Raw genomic sequence first — 23,643 nt, 5'->3', positions numbered from 1 at the left:
TTTCACTAGCTATTTATTATAATTATTTTTATTATTAAACTGCTTCATTCCATCATGTTTCTGAACCAATGCATTATAAATTCACAATGAACTATGAAAATGCAACACTGGACTATCACAAAAGCATAAGAGACAGCAAATCTAGGAACGGAGTCTAGAGTTTTATTTAAGTTTGCAATCAATCTTAAGCAATCTAACATTTAGATCAAACAATCTAATAGTGAACAATCATAACAACAACAATAATAAGTTTGAAAAGATTTTTCGATAGCTCAACAAGTTGGAAGTCTCCAGATTGGTAGACATGTATCCATGTGCTTTGTAACTTTTATACCTTTCTGACCTGGATGTTGTGTGTGGAATGAGACCTCCAGATGGCTTGTTTACCACTTTGTACTAGTGCTACCTCCTCACCTTCCTTCACCATTCCTTGCTTCTGCATCAAATTCATGTATTGTTATTAGCATGCATGAAGTTCGACCAACTCACCGCTCTCTCTTTTCTCTTATACTTGTTTCTTCCATTTTTATGTCCATTTTAACTCAGCATCATCAAACAGAGTCCTACCTATCCTATTTCCTTTTCAAGACTAAGAATCAGTAGATTTGATCGATCTTCAAATTTAATTGTTTATAAGACTTCAGATGTTTGATTCTAAAGAACAAAGCCAATGATGTTGATGTATTATTCTTCAGTCACATGGGGAGTTTCTGGTCATACGAATCTAAAGCATTGCTTCTTCCTAGTTTATTTCTTATGTAATAAACAGGGGTATTGTGAAAAGCATTCAGCATTATGATCCAACATAGAAAAGAATTAGCTATGCAAACTTACCTGCAAGTAAGAGAGAGCATCAGTGAAGGTCTTTTCAGCATCATTTGAGAATTGCAGATATATGGGGCAAACGCCTTGATAAAGGGCTAGCCTTTGCCTCACTCTCTCACTACAAGGTCATAAATTTAGTAGGGTTACATGCTGTGTCACTCAACAATAAAAAAATATCCGATCAACAATTTTAAAATTTTAAAAAAAAATGCACGAGATAATTCCTTAGACAGTCAATTTATTACTGTATTGGTCTAATTAGAGGAAAGATACTCACTTATCTGTGAAGGCATATATGGTTCCGGAAGGTCGATAGTGGCTAAGCAGAATAGCCATAAATCCAGATCTGGTAAATACTACGATTGATGTCCCTAGAGTATTTGACATCATTGTTGCATGGTAAGCGAACATTTCACTCATGTGGTTCTACAAGACATGCAAATATCATGAGTATAAGTGCAGGTTCCAGCCAGCATAAAGAATCCACAATCACCAATAGCATAAAAACTCGATTTTCACCTTGAAAGCCAAACCGAGATTAGCTGGTTTTTCCCCTCCAACAATGGTTGCTTCAGTCCTCAAAGCTACTGTATGCATGACCTTCACAGCTTTAAGCGGATACCTAGAGCATAATTATTTTCTTAGTTGCTCATATAGTCACAGATTGCATATGCTATGTAATATATCGGAGTTGGTTAAATATGAAACTGGTTCACACTACTAGTCTACCCCAAACTAAAGAGGGAAAAAGAAGAAATCTTCATACTTTCCATGAGCGGTTTCACCAGAAAGCATGACTGCATCAGCTCCCTCACGCACTGCAATGGCAATGTCTGACACTTCTGCCCGTGTTGGTGTAGGATGAACAATCATGCTTTCCAGCATGTTTGTTGCTACAATAACAGCTTTTCCCATGCTCCGGCACAACCTGATAATCTCTTCCTGCAATGTAAGAGCTAAACGACTAAGTTCATCATATGGTGACACCTACGTTGACTGACTTCAACAAAAGTTAAAAAGCTAATCAAGAGAATGCTGACAAATTGAATCACAAACAGGGACATTGGATTATTGAACCCAAGTCACACCTTCATGTGCATTATGAGGATGATATTTCCATAAACTACCACTGCTCTTTTAAGTTGGGGCACAGTGACTAGAAAATATTGTCCACATGCAATAACATGGATAACTACAAGCTAAATATTCCATTAAAAAGATTTCAAATCTCAGGCTATTAACAAAGACACCATCTGAACAATTGTGACAGAAGTGCTATCCTCCACAATAATGTAATAAATGTTTTTCTAAAGCAAACTTTACCCAAAGGTCCTATATTATTTTAATCTAATATTATAATCAAAGAACAGTATTGCTTCTAATGGTAAGCAAAATATCATTCTTGAAGAAACTAAGTTAATACAGATGATCCAGGAAAAAGCACGTACCTGCAATAGCGGAACCTCCTCAATTGGGAGTTCAGCTCCAAGGTCACCTCTGGCCACCATAGCCTAGAATTGAACATAAATAACCCAAAGGAGAAAATCATCAGCATCATCAAAAGCTACAAGATCTAGTCATCATATTCAAGCTTGAAATTTGTTGACAGAAGTCTACATCAGTCATGAAAGAAATCCACAAACATTTTTAAAAGGGAAAACTTTCATAAAGAAAGTAATTTATGGTGGTGCTATTCTATTCTCCAAGATTAAGAACCCAAACTATCAAGAATATGATATGAGATTAACCAATAAGTTAAAATGCACAAATTATGTGCACTTCAAAATTAATTATTTAATATATTCTTGAATGCATATGCACATGAAATTTCACACACATGGAATTTGACACCATATACATATCTACCATAAGATAGAAATATGGGTAAGAAATTTTAAATTATCACCGAAGATGTAAAGATCATTCTTGAAGAGACTAATTTTGTCAAATATTAGTTTGATAGGGAAAAGAGCTCAGATCAAGACCAGAATACTTCAGATAAGCATGTATGCCATTCACTTAATTCTTCTAGATATAATATAACCAGCTTCATGAAATCCGAACCGTCATGTTAATATAGCCACAAAGGTTAATGTGCTCACCCCATCAGATGCAGTAATAATGGAATGCAGATTTGGAATGGAGTCGGCACTTTCAATTTTCACCATCACATGTATGTCAGCACCACAGTCTGAAAAGCCATGAAATGCATTAAGACTGATGCTTACTAAAGAAGTAGCAAAATAAGAAGGAAAAGGCAAATCAATAATCAACGTTCCAGTTTGCAATACCCCGTAGATAATCCTTTAATTCATGGACAACTTGTGCATCTTTGACAAATGAAACTGCATAATAATCTACTCCATTCTCCACGCCAAACTTGATATCTTCCCAATCTTTTTCTAAATTAGATAAGAAGAAATTCACAATAAATAAATAGGGATGAAGTAGATCAACAACTTTAAAAAGTTTATGCCAAAAGGGAAAATGCATTGAAATTAATTAGAATCATCACTAATGAGATGGAGAGGATAGAGTTGTATAGTCCTCTAACCAGTGATAGATGGAAGAGTAGCGCTTTTCCCTCGAACATTTAGGTGCCGCCTTGATTTAAGTTCGCCTCCATCAACGACTTCACACTTAACAGAATCTTCAGTCTTAGACTTAACCACCAAGGACATCATTCCTCCTATAAGACAAGTTATGATCAAAACAATGTCAATAACTAGAGAATGTAACAAATTAAATGATAATATTCTTTGGGTCATGCAATAGTCAACTGATGGAAATGAAGTCAGCCAAAAAAAAAAAAAAAAGGCATATTTTTAACAGAAAAACTTCAATACCAATTCAATGTATCCTCCATTTCAAACATTCAAACTAAAGAGAATGCCCATCAGCCATGTACGAAACTGTACGTCGAATTTTAAAAAGAAAAAAGGTACAATTTACCCGGTGGTTAGTTGCTTGATATATGTCAAAAAAGCTGCAAGTTCAGTTCAGATGGAATTGGAAATCTCTAGTGGAAATCTAACATAATAAGAAACAGACACCACATGATCACCAAGAAAGAGGGCCTTCTTTTTCCAAAGTTCAGATGACCCTGAGGCATCCTCATGAGTAAGGTTACTCTTTTAACCAAAATTCACTTCAAACACAGATATCTCTATAGCTGATGATCACACTAGGTAAAAACTTCAAAACTCTGCCAGAGAAAAAATGGTAAAACTTGAGGATAGCCTGCATAAGGACAGTTGAGTTCATTTCTGATTATAACAATCATTTGCTCAGAGAATATCATAAGTTTGTGGATGTAAGCATATCGTTCATAGATCTAAGAGATTTAACATGAAGTCCTTTGATAGATTTTCTAAAATTTTATCTTTTTAGATGTAATGCCACAGCATATCCATATTCATGGAGTTGTCCATATATTCATACATATGAACACACACAAATGCATGCGCATATTAGCATATAGACAAACATGAAAGCATGAATCAGTGAAAATCGGAAAGGCATTCTTGCATACCATCTACAAGGAGCATATCACCAACTTCAACATCATTAACAAAGTCATCATAATTGACACTGACACAGTTCTCTGTGCTAACCCCTCTTTTTATTGTGAAGGTGAACTCTTGACCAGGTGCTAAGTCAATTGGCTGTGGCACATCACCACTCCGAACCTCTGGACCCTGATATGAACAAAGGGACAATATCATACATTAGATGAACGTGAATATACCATTTATGCATCAAAAGTTGAATTATGAATGAAAATTTCACAGATAAAACCTGCCTTGGTATCAAGCATAATTGCAATAGCATTGTCTTTTGATTGAGCATTATACTCCTTAACCAAATCAATGACTTTCTGATGGGATGCATGGTCTCCGTGAGACATATTCATCCTAGCAACATTCATACCAGCCTCCGCAAGCTTCCAAATCATCCCCCTGGTGTTGGTAGAGGGACCTATGGTACACACAATCTTTGTCTTGCGCCTCACATTGGGTTTCAACCACACCCCAGACGATCCATCATTAAGTTGCTGCATCCCCTTCAGATGCCTGAATTGCTCTTCATCCTAAAAACCAACAATGCCAGCGTTCATGTACAACTCACACAAACAGGAGAAAATATCCGAATCATGATAAATTTTCCATATAGAACCAATGGTTATTTGCAGCTTATATACTAAAAAAAAAAAAAAGAAGTGAACACACTCTCAATTTCGAGCATGCCATCTTTAAAAAAATCAAGTAAATCGAAGTTTTAACAGCTTAGAAGCATTCATCTTTGCTCAATTTGACAAAACAGAGGTGACTAGTTATCCTATAAATCTAGAATACAAAAGCAAAACATTTAAACGCTACAACGCAATAGATATATCAGAGAAGATGAAAGGAGAGACCTTTACAGTATCTTCCGGCGAGACAGGGAGAACCTCAGTCTCAAGCCGAGACAATCTATTAGCCACGGCGACAACCGGCGACCAGCACCGACCTTTACTACTCCTCTCCTTCGCTTTGTAGAACCTCATCGGAACACTCTCCGGCTTAAGCTTTTCACGCAAGACTCCCCCACGACCGGATCCAGGGCATGAAACCTGCACGGTTCGAACAGCCGCCACCACCTGCGCCATCGCTACCACCTCCTCAAGCTCACGATGAAAAACCTAGTAGAGAGAGGGGAAGAACAAAGCAAGAGCTTCGTTCGTAGTGCTATCCTCGGGGAGATCGTAGGGGAGCTCAAGCCGCCATTAATAGAAGGAAATCGAGCTTCGTTCTCATCGAAGCCGAGAGCTTGTTCTCATCGAAGTCTCCGTCAGGTAACCTATTTCAAACGGCGCATTTGAATTTACCGGAAAAGCCCTGAAGTGTTGGAGTTATTACGGTAATGCCATTTGAGTGTGTTTTTGGTGGTCTTGAATCCTGTTTCACGTGGATTGAAAGACTTTTTGTGTTTATTGGTTGGCGTGGAGTGAGAATATGATAATGAGAAGAACCGGCGGAGTAGTGGAACGCTTGATGATCAAGAACTTGGACCGTTGGATGTCATCGTTGATCAGGACGTGTACAACGTTATATTATATTGTTATTATTATTTTATCTTATTTTTTTTATTTGCTTTTATTGTGAAATATCTATCACGCTTTAATATTTTTTACTTTTTATGTACTACTACTATATGGTAGTCTTTTCTCTTTCTAATTAATATGGTTCATTTAAAAAAAAACAAAAAACAATTTGGTTTTTGTTTGATGGTAAAATGCACTGTTGTAATTTTAATAGATACAATGTTTTTTATGCACTATTTTACCTTTAGGTATTATTTATTAAATCTATAGAAGTTTTTTTTCATGAAAAGTGATATATCTCTTTTATCGGTGATTGCATGATAAGGATTTTTAAATCACCTATGATATATTTCAAGAGATAGATAAGCCATTATAATAAGTTTATTATGTACTTGCTTATCATTTAATAAAGTTTGTCATTTGCTTATCACTTAATAGAGTTTGTCATTTGCTTAATAATAATAATAATAATGAATCATGTGTTAAATAATAAAAATTAAATTTAGTTAAAAAATAATTTAAATTTAGTACATACGAATAATAATAATAATAATAAAGCAAATAAATCACGTGTTAAAAAATAATAATTAAATTTTAGTATGTACGATTTAAAAAAGATATTTATACAATTGACCAAATATAAAAAGTATGTAATTTTATCAATGATAAAAAAAAATACATCAAACTAATTTTTATTGTACATATGGTGGATTTATACATAAAATAGCTCAAATATAAAGAACCAGAAATAAAAATATTAAAAAGTATGTAATTTTATCAATGATAAAAAAAATACAACAAACTAATTTTTATTTTACATATGGTGGATTTATGGGTAAATTTTTTCAGTGAGTACCTAATTTTGGTCTTATATCAGTTTAAGCATTGACTTTCAATTTGTATCAAAATAAATATCAAGTTTTAATTTCATTTCTTCGGCAGGACAATTGAGGATTTTCGGTGGATTTTTGGTGATGTAGACACCGAAAAACTTTCGTGGATGCCCTGGGTCTACATCACCAGTCTCAGTATTCTGGAGAGAGAGAAAAAGAAAATGATGATGAGAGAGAAGCTAACAGGTACGTCCTACGTGGGAAAAAAAAAGCCACATTAGTTGAGTGCCTAAGTTGGCGAGTCGGTGACGTGGACACAGGGCATCCACGCAAGTTTTCCAGTGTCCACATCACCAAAAATCTACCAAATCCCCAATTATCCATGAGAGAAATGAAATTAAAACTTAATGCTCAAACTGATATAAGACCAAACTTAAGTACTCCCTAGAAAAATTTACCGTGGATTTATACATAAAATAGCTCAAATATAAAGAAGAGGGGGGCTTTAATAGCTTTCGGATTTTCTAATAAAGTTATACTTCATCCATTTTATTAAAAAATACATATACTAGTGTATTGTTGATGCACCGCCAAACAATAAATTAACAAATTAATAAAATTTCAAATAGTTCTAGGAATGTTAATCATACAGTTTCTTATTATTTGTTTTGGTTTAAGTAAATCTATGTTAATTTTAAACCATAAATAAAATAGATTTATTTCTTTAATATCTTGTGAATTTTTAATTTTTATATGTTTGAAAATAATAAATTACCAAAGAGAATAACTTGTGAATCAACTCAAATATTACAAATAATAAAACCAAAATACACTCAATCAACAAATTTAATGAAAACCTGAAATAAAATAAAAAGGAATTTTCAATTATATCGGACAATAATAAATAAATAAATAAATAAAACCACTCTATATTAGCGCACGCGGATAGCACGTGCCTCACCTGGAATAGCGCGGGAAAACCCTCCAAATTGGCGGGAGTCTAGAGGTTTTTGGATTTCCCTCCCAAATCTATCCCCAATTTCTTCGTCTCCGTCCCGTGCCCTTAACGTCAATTCCATCCCTCAGAAACCCTAATCGATCGAAGAGCATCCAAAAGAGAAGCTCCATTTCTCGATTGCGGAGAAGAAATGGATGCCGAGGGGCTTTCCATCATCTGCACGGGCTTAGGATTCGCGGACGAGGACGATAATGGCGGCATCCGAGGCTACGTTAAGAGCGAGCACTGCTTAGGTAGTTCTTGAATCTTGAAGCTTGAATTCTAATATCGTGGTTTTAGTTTCCGTGAATTTCATTAAAATTTCCTTTTTTTTGTTGGTATCGTGGCTCCTTTGCAGATAATTTGAAGGATTTGCAGAGATATCTCCGACGAGAAGATCCAATGCAGCGGGATGTGTTCAAACAGATCTGTAAATGGAGAACTGTGCCTCAGGATCTGATTCCGATTATAGAGTATTACCAGAGCGATCGCAATCTGGTTATAAATGCTGGTAAGGTTTTTATAGATTTAAACTTGTGAAAAGAACTGGAAGTGATCGTTTCTGTACTTTTCTTTATGTCTGGAAATGGCAGTGAAGGTGTTGGTGTTCCTTACTATGCCTATAGACCCTACCTCGTGTGACATTGCTCAACAGATGGAGTATATGTGGCACTTAAAGGCTGCGATGACGCACAATGTTGTGTTAGCGTCAATTGTCTCTTTGCTTGAAGACCCTTTGGATCATTTGGAGCGGTAAATCAATTTTTTGAATTGTTAAAAATTTTAGCAAAAAGCTGTGATTGAATTCCTTTCTTTTCATAAAATAGTCCAACTTGTTGCTGGTGGGATGAAAATTAAAATTTAATTTGCAAGTTTGGTCACTAATGATTCGTTACTGATTGTTTAATGAAAAGAGAATAATTATTGTTTTAGTTAATTTTCTTTTTTTTTCAGTGGTAAATTAGATTTTCATGAAGCAATTGCAGTTAACTTATGGTGAACTTAGCTTTATTTTCTTGTGAACTCTAATCTATGGCTGTTACCTGCAGTACATGCTATCCTTTTATTGTTCTGTTATTGATATTACTCATCATTAGCCTTTGTAGTACTTGCCATAGTTTGTGCATGAGCTCCTTACTTTTTTAATACAAATGGCTGCCAGTGATGCATTCACAGAGGATGACTGGAAGTTGGTTCAGCTAGTGCTCACTCTGTTCAGAAATGCATTAGCTATCCAAGACATTCCATTACACCATAAGGCATCTGGATCTACCACTCAGTTTTTGTTTTTGAGAGAGAGGTTTCTGGAGCTCATGTTTCAGGAGAATGCCATGGATATTATCTTAGTTCTTACTCAACATATTGATGGTTCTTGTGGCTATCTTCATGAAGACAATTTGCTCTTACTGGAAATTTACCACTACATCTTTCTGGGACAGGATGCAGATCTAATTTTAAAAGCTTCAAAAAAAAGCTCAAAGGTTTGTTTAATTTTGCTTGTGCGTGACATCACCATTGTTTTCTTTCCTGTGTTTTTGTTGCTTTTTCCACCGCTTTGATTCAAAGAAGCTAAAGTGAGAATTATTTTAGTCTGCACTTTATGTGTGAATTGATCTGTCTTAAGTTTTGAAAGGTATAATAAAATTCAATTCTTTATTCATGAGTATAGTCTAGGCTTGATAACATTCTTCTGTAAGGTACAAATGTTATTGATAAGCTAAATTCTGTGGACATTGTAAAAACCATAGTTTAGTACTTTTTGTGTGCAGGCTGATGAAGATGTTGCAACGTCTGTAGATTCTCTTAAATTAATGATGGAAGAAGAAAGCAAGGGAAGAATCACCAGATTAAGGAACTCAGAATGCCATTCAAACTTCTCTGGGATGTTTACTCGGCTTACCATGGCATGTACTTTGTTCATTTGTCAGAGTCCTTATAGAGATGCTTTTGATTCTTGTTAGCAATATAATTCAATCTTCATTTAATCCTTTTTGCTGGCATTAGGATGGTTCTAGAACTATATATAAAGGTAATCCAGTTTGTGCTGGAGATGGCATGCTTAAAGTTCACAAAATTCATCGAGGTCCAGTGAAAAAGACTGCATGGGACTATGAGAGTGCATCTTCAGCAAAAGAGAATATTTTGCAACTGCTGTATGACTTTCTAAACCAATTCTTATCAGGAGGTTATAACGGTAAGTTAATGGGACTGAGGTTCTATTCTTTTATAGTTTCTGCTTCCTTTTATGTTCTAGCTTTGTTGGCTTATTGTAACACATTGCTCATCAGCTCTTATGCAGTCTGTGTTTAGTGACATCATAAATGAGAATCAAGCTGTTCAGAACGCTGACATTATCATATTTTTTCAAGTTGCTCAGTTTGCAATAGCCTTTCAATACCAGAGGATCTCAAGTTCAAAGGTAAGAATTTTGGCCTAGTAACCAATACTTATCCTCTCTCTCTCTCTCTCTCTATATATATATATATATATATATTGAGAAAGTTGGATAAACCACTTTGAGGAGGATGCAGAATCCAACCATCAACCTGACCGGCAGAAGAATAAATCGTCTTATTGTGAAGATGTCCTTATCCTAGAATTTTCATGTTATGTTCCTCGCATAATATCTAGACTAGATTAGTAGGTAATTTTCTTTGATAATACCAAATGGCGCAACAGTATTTGCATTACCTTTCCTTATTTTTCTGTTTCAATCCTCTTCCCAAATTTACTAATTCAAGAATTGAAGATGGATTAAGATAGGATAATTCTGGGTACTCAATGTGTATAGATGTTTTACTATGACATTAGGGACATGTGACCTTGGGTGGTTCTCCTTGCATGATATTGGAGCGATCTGGTTAGCTATCTTTCTAGATGTTCAACGTTCAAACCTTCACAAGTTATGCTGGAGATTCTTGCGCATAATTATTTTGTGCTGTTATTCTATTTGCACTTTCCCATTTCAACTGTTTTTGCATACTGGATATTATAAAATTCTTTCCAAGTTGCTAGAAGTCCTATGCTTTCACCTTCTAATTCCCTCTCAATTTAGGATTACATAAATTTGATTCACTTGCCTTCGAGATCAAGCAGGTTATTCTAAGTGAAGATTCATTATATCAATTTTCCTGATGCATTTGATCCCTCCACATAAAATTGTGGACCCTTTTGACTCTTACGCTTAAATTAATCCTTTATTTAATTCTCTCTTTTTTTTTCCCTTAACTGGCCTGAGTTTATTTTTTTATCTTATATATATATATATATGTATATATTGGTAAAACCTTCATCTTTTGTTCCCAATAAATAAATAAATTAAGAAATCTGAAAATTTGGGTAATTAATAAGTCAGATTTGGATGGGTCAGGCCCCTAGCCGTGTAAATTGTCATGCCTGCGCCACGTATCACCCTCTCCAGGGATAAATGGGGTGTCTTCGGAAAGTTGAGTTGCCAAATACGGAAGGTTTTGGGACAGGGTTGGCTGTGTTTGCATAACCTTCAAAAATTAAAAGAGGAAGGCAAAGAAAGGAGGTTTGTTCATCCAGATTTGTCTTAATGTTAAAATGCCGGTAAACCAATGAGTATATTTATTGGATCTAAAAAATACATGCAAAAAAAGCTACATATTTTTATCTAAATGTAAAATATGCGCGTTTTTTTTTTACTCAAAACCAAAGTATAGGCCTTACAACTCAAGTAGATTGACTACAGCAAGTATTCCCTTGAAAGTTTCTAGCTGCATAGCATGTTCTGATCTTGTTCAGTTTGATTTGTGCATTTTGTGTTGTTTCTTATTGGAAAAGTTTGACGGCATTTGAACTTCCCAATTATCTATATTGTCAGAAGCAAAATACAGAGGATTCTATATCTGAAGCTGCTCCAGATCATGGACCTGCTGATAACCTATTCCATGGAAGCTTATGCGGGCCAATTGCAGCAACAGTCAATGAGGCAATGTTCTCTTTAGTCATATCTAAGTGGCGTGAAACCTTTGAGGGGTTGAAGCAAACTAACGACTTTAAATCTCTGTCTGCAGCAGGATCTCTAATTAAGAACATGGTGAGCAGGAAACCTGTTGCAATTACATTCAATATGTATTATCCTTGTTACTCTGGTAAACTGTCTGTTCCAATGGTTGCATTGTTTTGCAGATTCGCATGTTAGATACAGTGCTGAAATTATTGCCGGAAGATTCCAAAGAGAGTCACACAGCTCGTGTACTATTATACAAGATCTTCTATGATCAGACAGAAGAAGGGCTGACTCAGTTCCTTTTGAACTTGTTCAAATCTTTTGACACCCATAAACAACCAAAAAGGTTTGTGCCACGGAATTTTTCCTTGCTTTTCTTATTTATTTGACATCTTAGTCATAATTGTCCTGTCCATTTGTAGCTCTGTGGAGCCTACTTCACAAGCAATTGGACTAACTTTTGGAAATATTCCTACCCAGATGTGGGAATTTCAACAGAGTTCTTATAATGCCAGTTCTCTGGTTCGTTTGGCTTTGTGTTTTTCATATTATACGCCATTCATCTCTTCTTTTCCTAAATAAAAAGTCCAAGAACATAGCAATAAAAAATTATTTCCTGGGCCAAACCACTTGGGTCAGGTGGTTGTGGATTCAAAACCCACGTAGAGACATTAACTAAGTAGGAGTTTGCACTTTTCATGCGAACCCCAATAACCCAAAGTGAGGGCGCTTGAGACATTAACTCCGCGCACGTTCTTTGACTAGACAAAGGCTTGTCCCTTTGTAAAATAATAAAAAAAATCCTGAAAAGGTAGTTTGAAAGTTCTTTTTTTTTTGGACCAAAATTTTCTTTTTCCTCTTGGTTTAATTAGTATGGACATAATTCGTTTGCAAGCCTTCCCTGTGATGATTGTAGGTGCATGGGAGGTGGAATCAGAAAAAATTATTGGTTGATTTAGTTGGGTTATTCTCCTTTTTAGCTATCTAGCCTTTGCTAATCAATTTCTGCCATGCTTTAATTCCAGTTCTCTGTCATTACTAATATCATTTTGCTTATTACTTTTACAATGAAATTATATTAGCTACATCAGCAAAACTCAATTTGAAAGCTCCATTGCATTACGTGCTCATAATTTCAGGTTAACATGTAAAATAGATCTGATTCTCAGTTCCAATTAAACTCCAAAAAAAAGAATCCAGCCAGCTATTAATTATTATCTGAGATGTTATTAACAAGATGTTATTGTATCATACTTGATAATTAATCCTGAAGTGGAACATTTGCAAAACCTAGTAGTATCATGCGCTTATTCCCTTGCTAACCCTTATTATGTTATTTGTGGCATCATTGGTATTGTTTAATTGCGTTAGCGTTCCATAAAAAGGGGCAAATCTCTACCTTAGGCTTGCATTTGAATTTATTAGTATATGAATTGATATGTGTTTTTTGCCTCTTACAGTGATCTTGCAGATTTACTTGAAATAATACATATTGTCCTGCGCCTAATGGAGAAACTTCAAGACCGTGGCACATTAAGGGTATTTTTAACACTGGCTCCTTTTAATACATCCAGTTTATGAGTATCACAGACTTCAAGGCAGCATGGCATTTTTTGGGGGTCTTGGTCATTTGCATGTTATCACTCTGATTAAACATGTTTCTTGTGATGCTTATGCCGTGTAATTAAGTTGTAGCAAGTGATAGTATATGTGTAAACAGTAATCCTGTCCCTGCATATCTGTTTGTATGTTCATGTTGATCTGCTTGCCCTTTCAACCTAAAACAAGCATGATTTTTAATTATTACTTTGTTGATATGTACGCTATAGGTCTTTTGGTGCTGCCATTTCTTTATTTTTTTCCCTAATGTCTAATGTGGCCAACTGATTATGATTCAGGTCTCAAGGAAGTCAAGAAAACAGAGAAAAAAGAAAACAAAAGATACCAATGAAGTGGAAGTCGCTAATCAGGGTAAAGACAAGGAAAATCCAGAAAAGACTGGAAGCCCTTCTTCTGCGGAATTATCGAAGCCAGATACTGTTGACAAAGAATTAGGAACTTCAACCTCTAATCCAATCACTGAACCAGGAGTGGCCACACTTGGACAAGGCAATCTTACAGATGGTCCTTCTCATATTGATATTGAAAGGTCAAATGATAATATTGCTGATCCAGTATATGACACTGATGGTTCTTCAAGTGAGGATGAGGTGCCTGCTACGTATGAGGTTGATTTCAATATATCTAAGTTGGTTGTAAGTTTTGCAAGTGAGGATTCCATTCGTAATTTATGCTGGTTACTGAAATTCTATAAAAGCAACTCAGCTTGTACGAATCACTACATAACATGCATGCTGAAGCGGTTCTGTGATGATTTAGACTTGTATCCAATGCTCTATCAGGTAAATCCCGCTCATGAAATATTTATGTTATGTTGGCCTCAATCAGGTTACTTAATGATGTATTGGCTAAACTTGCAGCTGTCACTTATGACAACATTTCATGAGATTTTGGCTGAACAAAAGTCATCTGTGTCAAATGAATACAAAAATATTGTCGATTTTCTTTCCAAGGTCGCGAGGAGAATGCTGAGAACAATTAAACATCAACCCTTGCTTTTTGTTGAAATGCTCTTCTGGAAGACACGCAAAGAATGCCACTGCATAAATGCTGAAGTTATACAAGGTGATCTCAACAAATTGAAGGGTGAAATAAGAAATTTTGATGGTGAAGTTGGTCAGCCAAATGACAGAGCAGGGTCAACCTATAAAAGCATGGCAGAATCTCTCGGTGATGATGAAGCTGATGTTATTATCCAACATAATTTTAATGATCAAAGGTAAGACTCGTGTTATGCTCAACTCAATGCAGTGTTTATACTCTGTTATTTTCAATTTAGCTAAAGCCTACTATGTCCATGCTATTGTGTAGGCTGGAGAATTCACTTGATGATCTTCGGAAGGATTTTCTGAATTCTAAGCGAAGTGTGGGATCTCAAAGTAGCCCAACATCCATGTTGGATGGTGATTTTGATAAGAATGGTCAAAAGTAAGAAGAGTTCACTGAATTCAATTTTTCTTGGTTCTACCTTCGAATAACTGTCATGTTTGATTGGTTCAGTGAGGGTGTTCCATCTGATCCTCAAGGACACAAGCCTTCCAAAAGGCAAAAGGGTTTTGTGCCTGTTTTTGATCAAGAGCAAGAGGATACTTTGAGACTTCTGTATGAAAAGTAAGTGTGACATTATAGAGAATTCGCTTATAGGATAGCTAGCAGAGAACTTGCCATGCTAACCCAAGTTAGACAAAAGAAGTCTTAAGCTAATGTTGATCCTGACTTAATTAAGAGAATAATTCAGTATGCTACGTAAAGTGGGCAGATTGTCTGTTCCACTCCGTCCTGTTTTTTAATAATAAAATATCTCACTTTGGTTCTGATTTTGGAAATTTCAGATACAAGGATGATGCACGATGTAGTCGTCTTATTGCAGAAGCCATGGATCCTGATGGAAAAATAACCGCTGTTCATGTTTCTGCTAAGCTTAGGCGGTTAGGTCTCAAGATCTCTGGCAGGAAAAGGTTTGTGAGTGATGATGTTCCTGGCAGCTCAAACAAACTCAAGGATAGTTCGTTTCCGGAAACCTCTACGTAAGTCTCGCTTCAGATAAATTTTTCTGTAATATACCTAGCTATAGGGACGCTATAAAATGATTCTTAAAAGATTATTTCATCACTGGCCAAAGCTATGCAAGAAATAATATTTTTGCATGTTCAAATGTATTTTTCAAAATAAAGGGTCCTAGTTATTTTCTTTATTCCAATATTAGTCTTGTTCCTTTCTAATTTACGTTTACGTTTGGAAATTTGTTTTTGTAGGGCCCCTTTATTTTAATATTTCTACAAACTTTAACATGGCATACATAAATTTAGTTGGCTTTATGGTAAAACTGATAAGTGATTTACAAACGTGGCAATTTGGAGAACAACTATCTGGGTCAAGCAATATGGTATAAGTAAAAGTCTGTAGTAACTTGGTAATTTGTGTTTAGCAAGTTGATGGGGTGAAGGTTTAATATATTTTATAGACCAAGCTTATGATAATTGTGTCAGATTTGCTTATATTGCTGCTTTCTGATTTACTCAGTCATAATAGGAAAAGAGTACGAGCCTTCAGTGAAGAGCAGGAACATGAGATCAAAGTCTTATTTGAACGGTTCGTAGTTTCGGAAACTTTATCTAATGAATTGATAGCTCACTCAAATTTTTCATTCCCTTCAATAAAAATACGTGATTATACTCGATCTTTATTCTTCATGACTATGTACCATTGAGTTTACCTGTTGTTTATAGGTTCAAGGATCACAAGAAGTGCAGTCACATGATTGCAAACGCTCTTGACGGTGAGGGTAAATATACTGCTGCGCAAGTTTCTCGCAAACTCAAGAATCTGGGCCTTGTTGTTCCTCAGAAAAAGAAATCATCAGAAGCTAGAAAGCAGTTGAGCGACATTGAATTAACAGACAGTGGGGAGCAATCTGATGAAGAAACACTGCAGGCGATCCTAAAAAGGTGAGTTTTGTGCATCTATACTTCAAATATCTCTCAGGTTTGAGATAGGAAAGCTGGACGCTCATATGATTATGTCGGAGTTGATATTTTACTTAAAAATATACTGCTGCACAAGTTGCTAAACTAAAGAATTTGGGCCTTGTTGCCAGGAAAATGAAATCATCAGAAACTTCAAAGCAGTCGAGTGACATGGAGTTAACTGATAGAGGAGAGCAATCTGATGAAGAAACACTACTTGCAATTAAAAAAAGGTTGGCTTTGTGCATCTGAACTTCAAATATTTACAATCTTTTTAATCATAATCAAGCTTGAGCTAGGAAAACGGGGTACTCTCATATGAATGTGCCTGTGTCGATATTTTACTTAAATGTGATGAAGCTGCTTATTTCCTAGTTATATGCAATGTAGTGCCTGCAGATAACAAGGAGAATGTCTTCTTTTTTGGGGCCCAAGGCATCCCCTGCAATCTGCACCAACATGCAGGACAGTGGCTTTCTGCCACTGTTTATTTTTCTCCATCAACAGTAATTATTCTAATGGAACCCTTCAATGAATATACCTATTAACTGATTTGCAAAAATAAAGCATGATAAAGAAAATAGAATGCTCATATTCTCAACAGAAGCTGGAACTTTTTCAAGCCTTAAAATACTTCATACAATGGATCTGATTCTACTGACTTAACTGTCCGCATAGTCTTATTGATTAGTTTCTCACCTTATATGCTCACACTTACTGGATCATGTTCATTGCTATTCTACTACATTGCTTTGCTTCAATCTGTGGGCTGTTTTCTTTGTAGGAACACAAGAAAAAAGAGCAAGCCGTCAACTCAGGTTACAGCAACAGAAATATCTAACCATGAAACGACCGAACAAGAAAATAGTGTCCATGACGAGGAATTGAACAGGATGCAGATGTAAGTTACTTTCCATTATTTATTTGCAACGTCTTACATTTACAATTAGTGTTTATGCAGTTATGTGCACATAGTCGAGCACTCTGCAGATTTATTTTCCCGTGAATAAATGCAAAATTTAGTTTATTTCGGGGATTAACATCATGGATTTTAGTCTATGGTCCAGTATGAGATCTAGTAATTAGGAAATGTTCGCGTGCATAGTCAATTTTCTGTGTCCCAAATAACCAGCTTAGGTGAAACCAAGAATCACTTCAAGTTATTGCCCGGAAACCAAGTTTTTATACTTAATGATGAATTGCAAGGATTAGCTCGAGATACTTTGTAGTGTGAATCCTCTTCTGCAGCCATCTCAGCCATCTCTTGTGCTTCATCCTTTTATTCTTTAGTCACAGCAATTAGCATCGCTAAATGTAGTTATGATGTAAACATCGACTTTGTTATGGACCAAAGTGCTAGATGCATAAAATAAAATTTGTGGATATGGCAAAATCATTGTTTTATACCGTTATTTATGGTTGATCTTAAAAATCACACTACAACGAAAGGCATTCATTTTTGTTACCAATGCATGTAAACATGACCACTGATCCTGCTGATTCCACAGAGATGAGGGATCTGGTGGACTGGAAGCAGTTGATTCGGCTGCTTTGAGGGGAACTGATAGTCTCAAGGACAAGCTGAATGATTCCGACATTGATGAACCAGACAGAGGTCCGGCCATCTCCGCCGATCAACATGCAGACCAGTGGCTCCAAAAACACAAGGAGCTTGAGGACATCATTGATTCAGGAGACGATACAAGCCCGGTTCAGTCCACAAGACCAGGATCCAGGAGAACTTTTAAGATGATTGTTGATATCGACGATGATGAATAAATAGTACAAAAGCAGTTTTTGCATTTGAAGCAATGCTGAATCATGGACTTGATTTTTGGCTTTTCCATCTTGTACATGCCACCAGGTGTGAAGATTGCTGATGATCATCTAGACTAACTTGAGCTACAGTTAAAAACTGACAGGGTGTGTTTTATTTTATTTTATATTCTTCTTAACTTTATTGAGGATTATTATATGAGCGGGGAATATCGACTATAAGCCAAGGTTACCAAAATTCATGTTATTAACGGCATCAAACTAGGAAGAACTTTGGTTACAACTCACAATTTCAGCTATAATACTCCAGCTAATACAAACAACAACATAAGTATGAGATTACATTGGGTCACTTAAGTTTCTTTTGTTTGGAGGATTTGGTTTTGCTGAAGAGAGATACAAGCATGCTCTTGCTATGCAGTGGGCGACGGTGAAGCTCAAAGCCTCTGGACTTGTCAAAGGATCTAAATGGCGTCAAAGGTTTCAGAACCCCTGGAGGATTCTGCAAGAGAAGTTTTCCATTTGCAATTATCTTCCCATTTTATGTCAGTATCATTACTCAAAATTAAACATAATTATGATAAGAGTAATTACTTTAACATCAAATCTTTGTGAAACCACATTTGATCGAGGAATTAAGGTAGCTGACTTAGGATAACTTCTTATTGATGATTGTGAGGCTGAGGCAGCTTTTTCTCTATCTGCTTTCAGAAGGTAATAATATTGCAAATTTCATCTTGAGATGTAGAAATAAGAAGAAACATGAAACAATATGCAAAATAATTTAATGGATACCTGGAAGCCGATAGTCCTCAGAAGCCGGCAAATGAGCATCAGGATCTCCAGTGCTGTAACATTGGTTGTTCAATAGATGTCAGTGTAATAAGAGAACAAACTAGCCCAGATGTTTCAAAGCTCACCTCTGTGTTGGTGCTCCAGTTTGTGCAGCATTTGTTTGTTGGTTTGGACTTTTCTGTGCCTTTTTGCTTAAAGTTTCTAGCTTGTGAAACAAAACGGTCGAATTACTGTCTGCATCGTATCATTGCCTAAAGTGATACAATAAGTTAACATCTTACCAGGCAGAATATAATGTTTCTGATGTCTTATGATGGATGACAACGTTTGCTGCTTTCGCAAACCTTCGACATCTGTGTATGTTTGGCAAGTAAGGATTCTCTGAAAGGAACAAAGTAACACCAATTTCAATCCAGAACATTTTGGAATAGACTCCCAATTTTTTTTATTATAAATGTACCTGATTTAGACATGAGACATTTAGTTCCAAAGTCAAGGCATCAACCCTCTGTTGTTCATAGAGGTCTGTAAATTTGTTTGCAACTGTACCAAGATGATCCACACTATTCACAAGGGCTCGGACCACATAATCCTTTAGATTATCCAGTACTCTGATAGGAAGATTTAGTTCAAAAGACAAATAAGTTTAAACACATCATCATTCAAGCATGAAACACTAACAAAGCAGGGATATCTTTCGGTAAATTTAGTTAAGTTCTCAATAAAATTTGACAACATGGTAAGAAAGAGGATTATTGCAAAATACAGCTTGAATTCTATGCATGCTTTGCAGGACATTAGTGAAAGAAGAGGGAAGACAACCATACAATTGCTTTTCTTCATTATGAACATAAGACTTCTCACAGTACTCAGCAGCAGAGTAGAGCTGAGGTCTCAAGCTCTTCAGTTCCTACAAACCAAAGGGACATGAGAGTTCAAACAAGAATGAAAGAAAGGAAACTGTAATCATCAATGCTTCATTAAATAAAAGGAACAAAACAATTCAGAGTCACCTGCAGGGCATTTACAAAGCTCTTGTTGCATTCCATTGAGACATCGTTTAAGCTCATGGATGTGGGGTTCTCCTGCTGCAATTGCTGCTGCATTTCTCTCAGAAAAACATAATATACAAGAGCTTAAACAGGTGGCAGAATCTAAAAAGCTATTACCTGGCATTTTCCTTTTTTCTGCACATAATAAGTGAGGGTTGATTGAAGAAAAAGAAACCAAAAACCAACTTGGAGGAAAAGTCGTTGCAGCTTATCTTCTATGAAGGAATGGGTGGTTGTAGAATGTGTTTCAGTGGGGCAGACAACCAATGTGAAGCTATGAACTTAAATGATAGTCTTGCTAGTCTAAACCAACTGGTATTGATTATGATTTCCTAATGCTTAGCCATTGCTTTTGCTTCAATGAGAGTCTTGCTACTCATTCTATTATTTGTATCATTGGAAGAACAAGGTCAAGTGGGTTTGTTGGCACTGGGGCTCACCCTCAGGTGCCATTATTGCATTGCAGCAACAGGCATTCATTCAAAGACAGAGACAGAAACAAGGGAATAACCAATCTAGTGGGGGCTTCATGAGGCTTTGGGCTGATGACCTTTTTCTGCAGGCATCCAACAAACAGGGTACAAACAGCTCATGCGCAATTTATAGCCGGGACACAGAAGCAACTCAGAATGAGAAACATGGAATTCTGCATTTATTCAATCATAATAGTCTTCACAGCTTCTCAGACCACACTTCATAATGTATACTCTTATGCTTGTAGACTGGTACAAAGAGTGTATCTAACTATACAACACGATACTATACAACATTACAGCCATCAGGTTGGAGATTGCTTGACAATATCGTATAGCATTCTGGCCAAAATTTCTTGTAACTTCTTGTATTCTAACTAGTCATTCTTCACCTACGTATCGCCAGGCAAGAGTGAGGCAAAGCGCAAGATAGAGCCTCACCCAAGTGAATCTCAGCATGACAGCCATATATGGTGTGGCTGAGAACAATGCTTTGAAGAAAGTTGGCTTAGGTGTGGATGGGCATCCAAGAGAATGTAACATTTCCTCAACGGCTTGGACCTTGAATTTCGGAGGCGAGTTGAGAGCCACATTGTCAACTCGATGCTCGAAAATCTTCCCCTTTTTATCAAGCTTGTACTTAGATGTGCCATCAAGGCGACTGCGTCTCTCCCAAGGCACCCGAGGGACGCCATGGGCAATCCATCGGATCATTATGATGTTCTCCATTGGCTGCCATATACTCACTATTTCAACCCATAAGGCCTTGAAGCACAACTGACCACTGAAGCGGAGAGCAGAAAATATTAATTTATAGTTGTCGATGCCAGTGAATGCATTCACTGGATCTTTGAAGACGACATCATCCCTATAAGGTGAAAGGGAGCTTAGAATTGCAAAGGAAAACAATACAAAGATGGAAGAAAAGGATTACATGACAGATATATGAAAAGAAGCCATCAGCTGATCTGACAGAAAATTACAGATGAAAGGTAGAGCATAGACAAAGTACATCATTCAGCTATTATAACCATTTTCCATGAAGGAAAAATATGTAAAAGATGAAAAACTCAATATGTAGAAACATCCAATAGCCCAAGCGGAGATATTTAGATTCCATAAGCAGACACAGCTAAATTTTTTCAGGATTCCTGAACAATGTAGCTTTATTTTGTAGAAAAGGCTAAATTGAAAAAGTTTAATCAAATTCTCAATAAAATAGCCCTGACAGTGTCATTACACTTGGCAATGAAAGTTCATGATTTGAGTTCGACGCACATTAGACTACATAGCTAACTATATTACTGTCCAAACACAAGACCAGGGCTTTGAAGCATACAGTAAGTATGTTGATTGATATTAAAACCTAAAAAGCTTCAGATGTTCTCCATTACAGTCACAGGGCATCAAAGGAAAGGAACAAGACTATTTAGAGAACTTAAGGGTAAAATAGATGATAAATTTGATGAGATTTGCAAAACATAAACCAATGATTAATACTTATCCTCTATATATAAATCCACAAGTTGAAAGAGGAAAAAGAAAAAAAATCATATTATGACACTTTGTTATCAACGCATCTTAATGTTACAACTGTTGTCCCATCACCAAGTTGAGTCCTGATTTATTAATGCTTGTATTTTTTATATTTCAGTAGGAGTTTTTTTTCCCTTCACTTAAAAACAATTCCAATCTCTCTGCTCCAAAAGAACCTACAGATTATAAACAGCCTCTGGTTTATACTATAAACTAAACTAGCTCATCAGTACTGTAAATTTTCCCTTAACAATGGGATCATTATCCAAAACGTTGAAATCAAACTATATGCTTTTGCTCATAGGCAATCCATGCTGAAAAGTAACTTTGTTGCAAATGCCACACCAAATAACCAATATTCACCTACAACTATTAAGAATCTTAAAAAATTTTGTTTGTTCTAACATGAACTCTCAAATCACAAGTTCTCTTTAAACTTAAAACTTGTACTACAGTCCAAAATCTTCACTTCACTTGCTTGGTGATTGAACAAAGTTCCTCATTTTTCTAGGATCGTGCAATTCAAAGGATCAACAAATCAATCAAAAAGATATCCTAAAACAACTGCACAACCTATCAAATATACCAGCAAAAACCCAATTTTAGTACAAAAATTATCAAGAATAACACACAAATCCACAAAACATAGCTCAAAGAGCCTCAAGGAAATCACACACCTGTAGATATCGAAGCAAGGCTCACGATAGAACATCTCCGGCAGCTCCTCCCGGAGAGTCCGAATAGCATAACCCATGTTAACATAGTAATCCCCCTTATCTCCACCTCCATCGTTCTCCTGCTTCTCCCTCAGCGACGGAGACGGCGGCGAAGAAACGCAGAGCAACGGAGTTGGAAAAAGCGGCGAGATTCCGAGCCTTCGCAACGGGTCTGAATCCCTACCAACCCTCGTTTCCGGATCCTTCACCCGCCCGGAGGCACAAACCCTAGCTCCGGCGAGCCTCGTGGCCACTCCGGCGATCTCCAGGATCGGGAGCATAAGCGCCATTCGCAATCCGAAACAGCGAATCAAAAGCAAGTGCAAAGGATAGTATCATGATTTTCTGATAAATTCACTCCCATTCTACAAATATCTGCATTCCGATATATTCTCTTCTGGAGACTGAGGCGAGTACACTTTATGAATATGATGTGTGATAATATCGAAATATTAAATAGGATAAGGTTATAAACATGTGGATTTTTCACATATATAACCTTTTTAATTTTCAAAATTACAAATATATTAAAGTTAAACAAAAAATTTTCCATAGTAGTATATTTGAGTGAACCCAAAATTTATGAAAAATAGGTGATAGACAACTAGGGGTGTAAATGATACACCTCTACTCGCAAGCTACTCGGGCTCGACTCGGTGAAAACTCGAATTCGGCTCGGTCACAGTCGAGTCGAGCTCGAGTAGTCGAGCGAGCCGAGTTCGAGTATTGTGATACTTGGCTCGAGTGCTCGCGAGCCTAATCGATAATGTATGTATATATATAATATTAGATTTATTTGATAAAAATCAAGGGGAAAAACTTTCGAGCTCGAGCATAATGTTTATGGTTATTTTCAGTTTTTTCGAGCTTAATCGAGCGAGCTCGAGTAGCTCGATTTGTGTATAGAGTCGAGCTCGAGCTATAAAATAAATACTCGATCGAGCTCGAGCCGAGTATCGAGTACCGAATTTTCAGTTGAGCTCGAGCTCGCTACT

The 23,643-nt window shown here is 36.3% G+C and overlaps 4 protein-coding genes across 5 annotated transcripts; 1 reads left to right on the top strand and 3 right to left on the bottom strand.

The window, feature by feature from the left end:
- Positions 1–131: 131 nt before the first annotated feature.
- Positions 132–5,649, bottom strand: LOC120251676 (plastidial pyruvate kinase 2). The gene is made up of 12 exons (XM_039260287.1): positions 5,243–5,649; positions 4,628–4,915; positions 4,358–4,523; positions 3,380–3,514; positions 3,117–3,227; positions 2,928–3,016; positions 2,274–2,336; positions 1,592–1,767; positions 1,345–1,447; positions 1,103–1,251; positions 835–943; positions 132–436 (listed from the first exon to the last, which is right to left on the bottom strand). The coding sequence occupies exons 1-12, from the start codon at positions 5,471–5,473 to the stop codon at positions 329–331; spliced, it is 1,728 nt and encodes a 575-aa protein (XP_039116221.1). The 5' UTR covers positions 5,474–5,649; the 3' UTR covers positions 132–328.
- A 2,136-nt stretch (positions 5,650–7,785) lies between these two features.
- Positions 7,786–18,138, top strand: LOC120251522 (protein timeless homolog). Of its 2 annotated transcripts, none has more exons than XM_039260065.1 (20): positions 7,786–7,992; positions 8,097–8,249; positions 8,332–8,491; positions 8,901–9,219; positions 9,508–9,642; positions 9,743–9,932; positions 10,027–10,157; positions 11,586–11,801; positions 11,894–12,060; positions 13,175–13,253; positions 13,613–14,116; positions 14,195–14,553; positions 14,646–14,762; positions 14,835–14,945; positions 15,167–15,361; positions 15,867–15,926; positions 16,064–16,282; positions 16,432–16,533; positions 17,085–17,201; positions 17,809–18,138. In XM_039260065.1, the coding sequence occupies exons 1-20, from the start codon at positions 7,890–7,892 to the stop codon at positions 18,077–18,079; spliced, it is 3,708 nt and encodes a 1,235-aa protein (XP_039115999.1). In that variant the 5' UTR covers positions 7,786–7,889; the 3' UTR covers positions 18,080–18,138. The 2 variants fall into 2 exon arrangements, with proteins under 2 accessions (XP_039115999.1, XP_039115998.1); XM_039260064.1 differs by having other exon boundaries at positions 15,858–15,926.
- Positions 18,139–18,305: 167 nt separating this feature from the next.
- On the bottom strand, positions 18,306–20,376 carry LOC120251455 (probable protein ABIL1). Its single transcript, XM_039259972.1, has 10 exons — positions 20,364–20,376; positions 20,041–20,204; positions 19,885–19,971; positions 19,699–19,781; positions 19,332–19,482; positions 19,153–19,252; positions 18,997–19,072; positions 18,872–18,924; positions 18,671–18,780; positions 18,306–18,578 (listed from the first exon to the last, which is right to left on the bottom strand). The coding sequence occupies exons 1-10, from the start codon at positions 20,374–20,376 to the stop codon at positions 18,426–18,428; spliced, it is 990 nt and encodes a 329-aa protein (XP_039115906.1). The 3' UTR covers positions 18,306–18,425.
- A 174-nt stretch (positions 20,377–20,550) lies between these two features.
- Positions 20,551–22,986, bottom strand: LOC120251523. The gene is made up of 2 exons (XM_039260066.1): positions 22,610–22,986; positions 20,551–21,264 (listed from the first exon to the last, which is right to left on the bottom strand). Exons 1-2 carry the CDS (start codon positions 22,936–22,938, stop codon positions 20,778–20,780), a joined length of 816 nt encoding a protein of 271 aa, XP_039116000.1. The 5' UTR covers positions 22,939–22,986; the 3' UTR covers positions 20,551–20,777.
- Positions 22,987–23,643: the final 657 nt, after the last annotated feature.

This window comes from Dioscorea cayenensis, chromosome 20 (assembly GCF_009730915.1).
Source record: "Dioscorea cayenensis subsp. rotundata cultivar TDr96_F1 chromosome 20, TDr96_F1_v2_PseudoChromosome.rev07_lg8_w22 25.fasta, whole genome shotgun sequence".
In the NCBI taxonomy this organism is placed as follows: domain Eukaryota; kingdom Viridiplantae; phylum Streptophyta; class Magnoliopsida; order Dioscoreales; family Dioscoreaceae; genus Dioscorea; species Dioscorea cayenensis.
The sequence above is the reverse complement of the archived record's forward strand: the minus strand, read 5'-3'. Positions and strand labels throughout refer to the sequence as shown.

Coding starts and splice junctions, on each gene's coding strand:
- LOC120251676 (XM_039260287.1), bottom strand. CDS start 5,473: ATGGCGCAGGTGGTGGCGGCTGTTCGAACCGTGCAGGTTTCATGCCCT. Junction 3,515..4,357: donor TGATATGCTCCTTGTAGATG/GTATGCAAGAAT, acceptor CTTGTCTTATAG/GAGGAATGATGTCCTTGGTG. Junction 944..1,102: donor ATATATGCCTTCACAGATAA/GTGAGTATCTTT, acceptor ATGACCTTGTAG/TGAGAGAGTGAGGCAAAGGC.
- LOC120251522 (XM_039260064.1), top strand. CDS start 7,890: ATGGATGCCGAGGGGCTTTCCATCATCTGCACGGGCTTAGGATTCGCG. Junction 9,643..9,742: donor TGTTTACTCGGCTTACCATG/GCATGTACTTTG, acceptor TGCTGGCATTAG/GATGGTTCTAGAACTATATA. Junction 10,158..11,585: donor AGAGGATCTCAAGTTCAAAG/GTAAGAATTTTG, acceptor CTATATTGTCAG/AAGCAAAATACAGAGGATTC.
- LOC120251455 (XM_039259972.1), bottom strand. Junction 19,253..19,331: donor ATGTCTCATGTCTAAATCAG/GTACATTTATAA, acceptor TGTTCCTTTCAG/AGAATCCTTACTTGCCAAAC. Junction 18,579..18,670: donor CACAAAGATTTGATGTTAAA/GTAATTACTCTT, acceptor CTTCTCTTGCAG/AATCCTCCAGGGGTTCTGAA.
- LOC120251523 (XM_039260066.1), bottom strand. CDS start 22,938: ATGGCGCTTATGCTCCCGATCCTGGAGATCGCCGGAGTGGCCACGAGG. Junction 21,265..22,609: donor CCTTGCTTCGATATCTACAG/GTGTGTGATTTC, acceptor TTCACCTTATAG/GGATGATGTCGTCTTCAAAG.